Consider the following 13244-nt stretch of genomic DNA (forward strand, 5'->3'; position numbering starts at 1 on the left):
CACGAATCCTATTACGATTTCTCGCTTTATTTTGCACGACCTCGGTCTCTGCCCAAATTCAGCTGAACCTGCAGTTTTTACGTGCCAAAACTCGTTTGTTTCCTGGCACCAATATAACACTCGATTGTCCATAAATTATTATTAAAAGCGCCATTGCCCTATTATTTTATAGATGGTACCTACACAAAATTTGCCTCTGCAGTAAACCATTTTGATATTAAAATTTTCTGGACTTTCGCGAAAAGTCGAAGTATGCCCCACTATAGTATCGACACATCCGAGGTCCTTTTTCAAATGGTACTCGTATACTTCGGGCATACTCCACACATAATCACGAGAGTCCAGCTATCTGAAAAGCAGATTTTTCTACCAAAAAAATTAGAAGAAAAAAAACATAAACTAAATAAAAAAAATTATAAGCAAAAAAAAGCATGCCCAACCGATGTTTACAGTATACTTAGTTAACAAATAACAATATAAGAGCCAATGATTTCCAAACCCTGACTCGTTGTTTATATTGAAAAAGGTATTCCTAGAGTTTCTCAAGGCTACCGATATGGGAAATCGACATGGTAACGTACCTTCTGATCGATTTAATTTTCCACACGAAATCCCTGATGATGGAATTAGGGTGATATTTGTGAAACTATTTACACCTAACGTAGACGACCGATTTTTGTCGGAAACCTATATTAATTGTCTAACAGGAGACATCTTTAGACTATGAGAAGCTGTGATAGATTTTACGCATTTTTAGGGTTCTGGACCTCAAAAGGAAAAACGGAAAAAAACGGAAATCTAACTCTAATATTAAGATCACTTCGTTGTCTGTCTGTCGTGTCTGTCAAGGAAACCTATAGGGTATTCCCGTTGACCTAGAATCATGAAATTTGGTAGGTAGGTAGGTCTTATAGCTATCCGCTGACCCCGGAGCACAAGGGAATAGCACAACGGGAAGGCCTCTAAGTACCTATAATGCCATCTTATTTCAGCACAAAACGCATCAGTGGCATCATTTGACGCTTTAGGTATAGCAGCTCCTCAATTATTATACTGTTAGAATATGTATATCTTCATTACTATATTTTAGCTTCTCTATCAAAGAGTCGATGAGAGTTGATCATAAGTACTTATTACAATTTTTTAAGGATCGTTTCTTTGAAGACAGTTGACGGCTTGAGTTACAGAGTAGTTATATTCGCAATCTTTTTGCGTACTATAATCCGAGGTCTGCGCTTGGAATTATGAGGTTATTTTAAAATCTTATATAATCTGTTTACAAGATATAATGTAGGTAGGTAGTTCAACGTTTAAAATGCGTGTTTTATTTTCTAAACCTACTAAAAATTGCGCGATGTCAAACAATAAGATTGAAAGTGTTATCATCGTAAAAATAGTAGAGTATTGGAGTTAAATATAGTTTCTTGAAACAGTGCCCTGAATTTTCATATAAAAACATTAAAAGACTGATCAAGTGCGAGTCAGAATAAAATTAGGTTCGCATAATATAGGCTCCGGAGCCAGGCAACTAGTTAAAATATTGGCAGTCATCACTTATATTAAACAAGTGTAAATTAAAAATTTATAACACCCCCGACAAATGAAGGTTACAGCAACTAGAAAAGACCGAAAAGACCTGATAACTTTCAAACGGCTGAACTGATTTTCTTGGACTATTCCGCGCCTACGATCTAAAGTGTCTGAGTTTTCCAAAACATCATTTTCAAATAAATAATTATGTATGTAGGCAACGTCCATCTTGACAGCTTGACATTTGTCAATTGACAATATTATGAACCTAACGGTTATCTAACTTTCTTTTCTACAAGAAAACTAGAAAAGAGCTGATAACTCTTAAACGGCTGTACCAATATTTTTGGATTATAGCTAAGAACACTCTCAATCAAGCCACCTTTCAAACAAAAAAAACTAAATTAAAATCGGTTCATTCGTTTAGGCGCTACGATGCCACAGACAGATACACAGATACACAGTTACACAGATACACAGCTATACACGTCAAACTTACACTTAACACGTTTGTTTGTGGGTTTGTCCTTCTATCATGCCACAACGGAACAACGGATTGACCTCATTTTTTAATGGATACCTATAGTTGAAGACCTGGCTTCTTTTTATCCCAAAAATTAAAGACTTTGACCCACGCGATTGTCTGTCTATCTTCCTTCCGAGTGTTACAGCCATTTTATTTATTAGCCCCCGACTCAAAAAGAGGGGTGTTGTAAGTTTGACGTGTGTATCTGTGTATCTGTCTGTGGCATCGTAGCTCCTAAATTTTAATTTAGTTTTTCTTTTTTGAAAGGTGGCTTAGTCGAGAGTGTTCTTAGCTATAATCCAAGAAAATCGGGTTAGCCGTTTGAAAGTTATGAGCTCTTTTCTAGTTACAGTAACCTTCACTTGTCGGGGTTGTTATAAACTTTTAATTTGCACTTGTATGTACTGAATTGCGCACTTGGCGGCAACTTGGCACTTAGACAAACATCTAAAAAGTGCACTTCATAATCTTTTTTTTCAGGTATAACAAAACTGTTGATACTCATAATCATAATCAAAAGCAGTGAGCAAGCCAAGAAGTATAGACGACCAGTTATCAGATATCCTAAAGACACTAACTTCTGGGCGACGGACTTCTTTGTGAAGGGCTGCAGGAACTTCATTGAGAAATGTCCGTCCATGTACAAGTAAGTCATTGTCATCAAACATTGCTGGCTCACTACTGAGCACAGACCTCTATCCTCTAAGAAGCGCTTGGCCACTGGTAATAGGAATAGACATTTGATTTCCAAATAGCTATTTAATTTAAAAATAACTCCAAAAAGTTAGAGGTTAGGCCCGGGATCCTACCCAGAGTCACATTGCTATATAATTAACTAGCCGATGCCCGCGACGTCGCCCACGTGGATTTAGGTTTTTCTAAATCCCGTGGGAACTCTTTGATTTTCCGGGATAAAAAGTAGCCTATGTGCTAATCCAGGATATTATCTATCTCTATTCCAAATTTCAGCCAAATCCGTCCAGTAGTTTTTGCGTGAAGGAGTAACAAACATACACACACATAAAACCTACACACAAACTTTCCCCTATACTATAATAATAGTGTGAAGTGTGATTATTTTGAAAAGTGGACTGACGAACTCCTTGCTGACTTCTCTGAAGAAGTTGAAATTATAAAAATCTTTTCATAAAAGCCAACAGGATACAATCAGTCTATATTGTTTAATATCTTTCATTTCCATAAGATTGCATCTATTCCGTTTAATACCTAAGTAAATTACATAGGATACCTCCCTATGTTTTTAACTTAGGTCCTTGAAGTTTTGGAATTCTCGAATACTAATTTATCATTATATTTCAGGACACAAGCAATATGTGCCCGCAACTATAACGGGGACTACAGGAACTTCCCAAACTATTGCGAAATGCAATACGAAAACTGTAACACTTGGAGAAGTATGCATACCTTTTTGCTTATTAACAACTAAAGGATGCCGCGCCTTCGTCCGCGTGGATTTAGGATTTTAAAGATCCCTTGGGAACTGTTTGATTTTCCGGGATAAAAAGTTGCCTAAGTCAATTACAGGGACGCAAGCTACCTCGATACCAAACATGCAAGTCATGCATGATGGGTTTTTAGGAATCCCGTGGGAACTCTTTGATTTTTCGGGATAAAAAGTAGCCTATGTCCGTCCCCGGGATATAAACTAACCCTGTACTAAATTTCGCCAGAATCGGTTAAACTGTGGGCCGTGAAAAGGTAGCAGACAGACAGACCGACAGACACACTTTCTCATTTATAATATTAGTATGGATTATTATGGATATTGGATGGATTAGTATAGATAGCTGACCGGCTCCAACTTTACTCGGGTCAAATTCTTGAAAATCTTGTCATAGTAGGGGTCCATGTTGTAGATAGATATAAAGCCTACATGCAAAACTTCAAGTTTACCTATTGCAAGTATTCCAAACTTAGGTAATAGAGACATCGTCGATTCGGTTGTCGTTGTCGAGACGTTGAAAGTAAATTTGAATTAGGATAAGGAACTTAATTTTGAATGTCACTTTAGTAATCTATATAGAGTCTATAAAAGGATATAAAAATATTTAAAAAAAACTTTTATTATCACGCGATTTTCAATAGTTTCGTCTCTGGTTTTGAGAATGCGCGTGAAATTATCATACTCTTTAAGCTTTTAATACCCACTAAAAATAATATTTTATCCTTCTTTTTAAAGTTACAAATTCCAAAAGTCGTAATTAAATAGACAAGAACTTTTAATAAAAGAAACTCCATACTTATATTTTGGCGATCATCTTTATAAAGATAAATCAAGCAGAAAATTCTTTGATCTCAAAACGTCTTTGAAAATGCTTAGGCCACGGAGATGTAAAGGCGATAAAGATCAACTAACCGGGAAAATTCCGTTAAACGAAAACCCACAAATTTTTAACGCTATCGTAACTTAAAAGGAAGTAGGAACCCTCATAAAATCACTACGTTACAGTCTTTATTATTATCTAATAAGCTTCGCTGTCCATCTGTCTGTTAAGTCAAGACCCTTAGGCTCAACTTACACCGCGGCGGAATCGAAGCGAATTTCTAAAATATTACATAGCATATTGACTTCTATCTCCACACCATAAAGCATCAATTTCTACTGAGAAAGAAAATTCCCGCGAAGTCGCGGGAATTCCCGCGCATTCCGGCGAATTTTACATTTGGGCGAGTTTGTGTTTTACGTGGTGGAGATAGAAGCCAATATGCTTTATAATATTTTAGAAATTCGCTTCCATTCCGCGGCGGTGTGAATTGACCCTTATTCTCAGGAATGCGTGGAAGTATCAAGTTGAAATTAATACCAATCACATAACGGTCCTTTGAGGTTGTAAAAAATCAAACTCAAAAATAACATAATTAAAAAATGGTAAATTTAAACTGTAAAGTCTAGACTAGCTTATGATAATGCTATAATGACACTTTTTCGCACCTAAACAAAAAAATAACTACATTCCGCAAGCTACAAACTGAATCTCAGTCTAGACAAAAATATCTAAGGCAAGTTAAAGATAAAATGTAATTTCTGGCCAAGTATAATCATACGTAATTTCAGCAGTTCTAGCACAATCAGAATGACAGTTATTAAGAGAAAAAGTTGAAGATTGCTCAGTCAAATCATTTAATCAAAATAGGTACCAATGTTCACTTGATTGTCAATAAGTTGGATTTGTAAGCTAAAAATGTAACGGTGATAAATTATTTATGTAAACCTAAAACTAAAGCTACGAGGGCTCCAAACGCGCCCAAGTCAAAGAAGAGCTGCCGTAAATTTGTATACGAGAATATGAGTTCACCAAAGTTGTGTTCTCGACTAGTCGAAATAAACACTAGTAAATCATTACTTGACTATGACAAAACTCTAGATAAAAATGTGACAAAAACTGTATAAAATTCAACGATGACGAGGCTTATGTCCGGCTATGTATGAAGTTTGGAAATACCACGTTTTATAGCTGACAAAAGTTTGAGTCGCTTTAACGCTCTCTCACGGATTTCGCAAAGTTCTATCGATATTAAATCGTGAGATGTGTCATACTGATTGCTCTCGGACCTGAGGTTTTCTTGTATTTGCGATATTTCACCTACTATACACAGGACTTCACTCCAAATGTCATCTTTTCAGTGGGTATAAAATAAATTATCGTCAATATCTAAAGTCTGAGAGCTGTTGGAAGTTTTGCGAAGGTGGTTGATAAAAGCTTAGTGTTTTTAAGGCGATTCTTCTGGATTTACCAACTTATAGACTAGAACCTTTAACTTTTGAGAGTTATGTGCCTTTTAAGCAGTTAAATATCATAGCTTTAACGAAAACTCGAAAGAAAACATTATGAGGAAACCTGTATGCCTTAGCGTGGTCCAAAATGTTCTCAAAGGTGTGTAAAGTCTACCAATCCACACTAAATACCAGAGTGGTAGACTTTGACCAAACCCATCTCATTCGATGCTGAGTAGTGAGCCGGTGCGGCGATGGGTTGGTGATGGTCAAAATATTAGAACTGTTATTTTTGATATTGGAATTTCTAGACATTCAATAGACAAAAAATGACTATCTGACATATTACTTACTATCGAATTACTGCTTAAACTGGTAGGCCTAAAATTTGAGATTTTGCGTAAAAATTTACTAAGGATTTTAGAAATTCAACCCGAACGAAGCAGGAGCGGATCAAAATAAATAAATATATTTAAAAAGTTGAATTATAGAAGCTGGATACACATGTTATTGCTATTAGATTGTCAGTTGTCACTTCAAATCCTTCTCGCGTTTACATATATATTTTGTAAAGTCATGTAAATTATCTAGACTAATACTTAATGAATTAAAGTTCTTATTACCAGTGAACAAGTGAACAGTGAACTAAAACAAGAGTGAATAGGCACCTTCTAGGTAAGTGCGTCCCATCTTGGACCACATCATCACTTTCCATCAGGTGTATTGTGGTCAAGCGCTTGCCTATAGTGAATAAAAAAAGAGAACAGTCTGGCTATACATAATCTGAACACCCTACAAGAAACAATAGACGCCAAAAATCACAATACAAATTTAAACTTTGTATCAAACACCTCTCCAAACTTTCTGCCAGCTCTCGGACCCGACTTTCCTCTCGCGGCCATAAAACATAATTCGCCACGTCTAGACAGATCGAAGTGCACGATTTATTGTTCTGTATCTTGAAAACTACCCTTATGACCCATTTCGTATCATAAAATGTTTGATGTTTACGAACCAAACAGAGTTCGTCGTAAGGCAATCTACTAGCAATAACTAGGTTAGTAGTATAGAATAAGATGTTAAATTAATATTGTTAGTAGGTGTAATAATAAACTTAGTATTGTTAGAGTTACCTATTAGTAGTAGAAAACTACTAATGGCCGACTCATACCAACTGCGTATGCAGCACGGACACGTGCGTAGTGACGCGCGTGAACACGTAGACGTAACTGCACGCATTACGTCTCCGTGAACGTTCACGCCACGCAAGCGGTATGCCATGTTTCATACAGTTCCATACATTACGCAATGGTACGCGCTACGTCTACGCTTACGCAGCCTGTGTGAACGAGCTCTAAGGTAGCCCTGTTTGTCTTTGGTTTTTCGTCACCATAGCTAATATTTGACCATATCAGGATCATACCAAGAGTTCCCTCACTCTAGTTCACTCTGCTAATAGGACCATCTAAATGACCCTGTAGAAATTGTACTCAGTAGACGTAATTGACCTGGGCTCATGAGCGTAAAGCGAATGAGCTACGTGCTAAATGGGTTGGCCGCATATTGTTTGTAGTATACTAAGTAGGCACTAGTTGTTGGTTGCGTTTTTTGTCCAGATTTTGAAACTGTTAATATATTTGACTAGCCGATGCCCGCGATCGCCCGTGCAGATTTAGGTTTTTCGAAATCCCGTGGAAACTCTTTGATTTTCCGGGATAAAAAGTAGCCTATGTGCTAATCCAGGATATCCCGTCCGTAGAAATCCGTCCAGTAGTTTTTACGTGAAGGAGTAACAAACATACTCACACACACACACACATACACAGAAACTTTGGGCTTTATAATATTAGTGTGATATAACCGTTGTGGCAGATACCTACTCCAATAAACTAACGCGGCCTTCGTGTAGAAGATGCCATACGTAACGTTTACCTTTGCCAGAGTAATGGACCACCAAGTCGTAATGGACGTACAACTTACAAGGTCAAATTGAGGGTATCATATTCACCCCCCGTAAAAATATTCAGTTTCAAAGTTACGCGGTCTTAAAAATTCATATACAAATCTTTGAGCCCCTGTAATTTGAAAACTACATATTTTTAGAAAAATCTAAAACACTACAGGCACAGATATTAGTTTCTAGAATATGTCTGCAAAATTTCATGAACTTTGGTTGCTTAATATTCAAATGAAATTGGGACTACGATTGTATGGAGTGAGTGACGGAGAGAGCCCTGTTAATCAACGGTTAGACTTATATTTTGGATCGAAATGTTATATCAAATCCTGGGCGTAATACTTTGATGTAGGCAACTCGTGCCTACATTTAGCATAATTAATTGAGTTATTATTTCTTCCCACAGACTGGCGAGTTTACAAACGCGAGCGGTGCTGAGTAACAGGAAAGGCGTTTACAATAAAATACAATTTTTACGATCTACGAGCCAGCCTTTATTTACTGTCATTTAGTCAATAAATTTCTTAAGAATATTGCTATTATTTTCATCCTTTTTATTTCGTGTCGATATATTTTCATCATCAACATGATTAACCTATTACACACTTCTAAAAACAGGTATCCTCTCAGAATGAGAAGTGTTTGGCCCATAGCTTTCCACACTGGCCAAGTGCGAATCGGAAGGCTTCAAAAAATTTACAAGCATAGGTATAGTTAAGCCCATGTAACTTCGAAATTACATAATTTTACGAAATCTGGCAAACCACAAGCTATTATTGAGTTATTATCTGTAGATTGAGGGGTAGGTACAATAGATGTTATGCTTATGGGTACAGTAACTACAATCTGACATGGAGTGGCATACAAAGTAACGTCTTATTCTAATTTTACAATATTAAAATTATTAAATTTAATTAAAAATATATATTAATTAAATAAAAAAAAAAAATCCGATTAGCCAGCCAAGGTTATTATATTATTTACATTTACAAAATTTCATTGAAATTCAAACGAAAGCCAAATTAAGTTTGTATAGAGCGCACTAGGAAGCTCGCTAGGGAAACTTCTCTTAATTGATGTGTCAATCAATGCCCGGGCTCTTAAATTACTTTATCAAACCGGAAGCGGAAGGCCCTGATTGATCTTTAATTTTCAAAACATAAACAAGATTGTTTTTGCCCGACTTCGGCGAAGCCCAAAAGGACGGTTATGTGTTTAACCTGTATGTGTGTATGTAACTACTCGCACGAAAGGTTTGTCAAAACTTTCCTGATACAATCCGCTAGGTGTGGTCCTGTCTGGCGTCCATGTTTCCTGCCACGTACTTACTTAGGTATAGCCTAAATACCTTCAAAGCAAGAGTGAATAGGCATCTTTTTCTAGGTAAACGGGTTTTCTAGGTAAACACACACACACACACACACACACACACACACACACACACACACAACACACACACACACACACACACACACACACACACACACATACAAACTTTCGCCTTTATAATACTAGTGTGATAGTGTGATTGTCCTCAATTCAATACCTAAGGGGATAAAATAGGTGTTTGAAAGTGTAGTCGACGCAGATGAAGTAGCAGGCGTAAGCTAATTTACATAATATAAAGCGATAAGGGACCTCAAAATTTGGCAGAAAAATTTTTATTCTACGTGCATTCATTACGCCTCTATGAGTTCAGCCACCATTTTGGTACAACCTACTCATAGAATGAAAATGTTTTGAATTTTTTACAAGCCAAGATGCAAGTTTAATTAAACTTTTGTCGTGAAATCATTTATTAAAATCTCTCTGCACGAGATTTTCTTTACCATGTTCCCTGTCTCAAAAAGAAAAACAAACGACCCGGCTTAGCTTCGGCCTCGGAAAATTCGGCCAAAAAATATGGTAAAATGTTAGAACACGGATGAGTCTACAAAATACAACAAGTCGGTCGGTCGGTACAAATTACAAAAAGTCCAGTACCCTAATTCCATCCATGAATATATTTGCAACTAGCCGATGCCCGCGTGGATTTAGGCTTTTCGAAATCCCGTGATCCGGGGTCCATCCCGTTTATAACATGGGTTATGATTTCGCCATAATATTTTTTCATGAGATTCTATTACACCTATCACACTTCACACTAATATTATAAAGGCGAAAGTTTGTATGTGTGTGTGTGTGTGTGTGTGTGTATGTTTGTTACTCCTTCACGCAAAAACTACTGGACGGATTTGGCTGAAATTTGGAATGGAGATAGATAATATCCTGGATTAGCACATAGGCTACTTCTTATCCCGGAAAATCAAAGAGTTCCCACGGGATTTCAAAAAACCTAAATCCACGCGGGCCTAAGTCGCGGGCATCGGCTAGTACAATATAATAACAGATTTTCAACAGAAAGTTTCTTGTCCTATATATTTGTGTCAGCCACTATAACGAATGGTCTCATAACTTTACCGCCCGTCGGGATCGTTAGGGTTCAGCTATCGGACCAATAGATAACCTAGATTTAAGTTCTAGGTACTCAATTATAAATGGCGAACTTGTTTTGAAGTTTTGAGACTAAAATGATTGTTCTTTGCACCTGTACCATGTCTCCGATACTCCGTAGGTGCAAGCGAATTCATTTAATTTCCTTTTACTAGTTACTACCTACTACAGGAACACTGGCCTGTCCGCACACGATTTGTGTGTGTGTGTGTGTGTGTGTGTGTGGGATACGATAGGGCTTTATTTTGTTTATTTTTAACTATATTATTATAAGCTTGCGCTTGACTGCAATCACACCACAGATGATGCCTAGAAGGTGCCTATTATTTACATTTCTTTAGAAGGTATCATAAGGTATTTTAGGTTCTATTGAAAGTATATTCTGAAGGTCATATTTTACTATGGGATATAAATTTTAGTACAGTCCGGTCAAAATAGGCGTTCAAGGATACAATAATTAGATCAATAATTGATTCAAAGCTCAGGCTAAAACGGTACTTAGCTCTAAATCTTCTCTAATACTTCTATACGGTCTATTCTAAATTCTGTGGATTAATCGAATGTACCCTATCTACTTCTATCACACTAACATTATAAAGGCGAAAGTTTGGGTGTGTGTGTGTTTGTGTATGTTTGTTACTCCTCGCAAAAACTACTAGACGGATTTGACTGAAAGGAATGGAGATAGATAATATCCTGGTAGGCTACTTTTTATCCCGGAAAATAAAAGAAAACACGGGCAAAGGCAAATAAAAAGTATGCGAGTCTGGGGAGTTAGCTTTAAACACGCTTTAAAGCGTCTTTGGATCGTATTCTTTATTCAGATTCAAAATATTTTTTTATTCAATTAGACTTTTACAAGTACTTTTGAATCGTCAAGAGCATCTACCATTGCTTTGGAATGCCTTTCCTACCGAGAAGAACCAGCAAGAAACTCAGCGGTTGCTCTTTTCATAAGCATTCGTTATAATAACAGTTGGTACCATTTTGACTTCAGACTCACTTGAATTCAGACGTTAGTGATGAGTTGATTTGATGATAAGTATACCTAAGTCCTACTCATTTAGTACGAATAAATACAAACCTTTCTGCATTCACCATTAAATTCAGGATTCCCTGCACAATATAATATTACAAGATTGAAATATAAATTCAGCGCAGACTCAACCTGCTACATTAAATTTCAATACTTAATATTTCATTTTGAAACTGAACTTTAGAAAATAGTACAAAAGATTTTCGCAAAATTCATTTCACTTCTGTTAAAGCTGATCGCACATATTACAGCTGCATGCGTACGCACCGCAAACTTTTCATGTAGACTAATTTATAAGACACTAGACTCTAGAGGATGCCCGCGACTTCGTCCGCGTGGATTTAGGTTTTTAAAGATCCCATGGGAACTGTTTGATTTTCCGGGATAAAATGCCTATGTCAATAACAGGGATGCAAGCTACCTCGGTTCCAAATTTCATACAAATCGGTTAAGCGGATGGGGTTTTAGGAATCCTGTGGGAACTCTTTGATTTTCTGGGATAAAAAGTAGCCTATGTCCGTCTCCGGGATATAAGCTAACCCTGTACCCGTCAGAATCGGTTAAACTGTTGGGCCGTGAAAAGGTAGCAGACAGACACACTTTCGCATTTATAATATTAAGTATGGATATAAAGCCTCTAACTAATCGGTTCATAGCGCATTCTACTGCAAATTGGCAGTGTTTAATGACATATTTACATTTCTTCAGTGAGTTCAAAACGAACAAAGTAATAATTTCAGAGTGAGCACTAAAACAATGACGTCTCAACACATTATTTTAGTCTATCGGTGCAGTTATAGTGTACACAGGGTAACGCACTGCTTTGACATAGCAATTTTTAACCCCCGACCCAAAAAGAGGGGTGTTATAAGTTTGACGTGTGTATCTGTGTATCTGTCTGTGGCATCGTAGCGCCTAAACGAATGAACCGATTTTAATTTAGTTTTTATTCTTTGAAAGGTGGCTTGATCGAGAGTGTTCTTAGCTATAATCCAAGAAAATCGGTTCAGCCGTTTGAAAGTTATCAGCTATTTTCTAGTTACTGTAACCTTCACTTGTCGAGGGTGTTATAAATTTTTAATTTACACTTGTCATTTACCCCATCCACAGACGTGGCAAAAAAATCGCATTTTTTTTGACAACATTTTCGGCGCTTGTAGATAGATCACTATAATGTTATAGTAGGATTTATTTGTACAATCATAACGAATCTACATACCTAGAAAGAGTAAAGTGCTCTACTTTTATAATAAATCGACACCTTTCGTAAACAAATCGGCCTCTTCCGTAAATAAATCGGTCCTTTTTATAAAAAAGGATTTATAGGTATATGGCACGTGCTTTCAGGATCACTTGACCCTTAAAGTGTAAGTATTTATAAAGAACTAAGTAGCTTATGGCCGCGGCTTCGTCCACGTAGACTAGACAAACAATCCCTTCTTTTACCCCCTTACCCTTATTCCTATGTAAATTTGTTGTACAATCCTAACCCTAATAATCCTAATCCTAATCCTAATCCATACTAATATTATAAATGCGAAAGTGTGGATGTTTGGATGTTTTGGATGTTTGTTACTCAATCACGGAAAAACGGCTGAACGGATATGGATGAAAGGAATGGAGATAGATTATACCCTGGATTAACACGTAGGCTACTTTTTATCCCGGAAAATCAAAGAGTTCTGCTGAATTTCTTATAGGTCGGCAGCCGGCATCGGCCCGGGATTGAGTCCCCGACCTCTAATTAGTGACAGTCTTTAAGCACTAGGCTGTCACAGCATCTGGTTAGTAATTAGGACTAAATAATTTCTTAGCTCAATTTACTATGCACAGTCACGCTCGTCGAATTTTCCTTAGCGCTTGACATAATTGCTCCTTCTAAATATTTAATTTATTTTTTGCTTCTTACTTCATAAATATTCATTAGTCTTTTGTCTTCATAGCAAGATTTTGGCCCCGAGTGGCA

General features: G+C 36.9%; 1 protein-coding gene across 1 annotated transcript; it reads left to right on the forward strand.

Annotated features, from left to right (window-relative positions):
- The first annotated feature begins 495 nt into the window (after positions 1 to 495).
- LOC123877580 lies at positions 496 to 8291 on the forward strand. The gene is made up of 4 exons (XM_045924396.1): positions 496 to 572; positions 2537 to 2702; positions 3377 to 3471; positions 8156 to 8291. The coding sequence occupies exons 1-4, from the start codon at positions 557 to 559 to the stop codon at positions 8185 to 8187; spliced, it is 309 nt and encodes a 102-aa protein (XP_045780352.1). The 5' UTR covers positions 496 to 556; the 3' UTR covers positions 8188 to 8291.
- Positions 8292 to 13244: the final 4953 nt, after the last annotated feature.

The sequence above is a fragment of the Maniola jurtina genome, chromosome 24, assembly GCF_905333055.1.
Source record: "Maniola jurtina chromosome 24, ilManJurt1.1, whole genome shotgun sequence".
Taxonomy (NCBI): Eukaryota; Metazoa; Arthropoda; class Insecta; order Lepidoptera; family Nymphalidae; genus Maniola; species Maniola jurtina.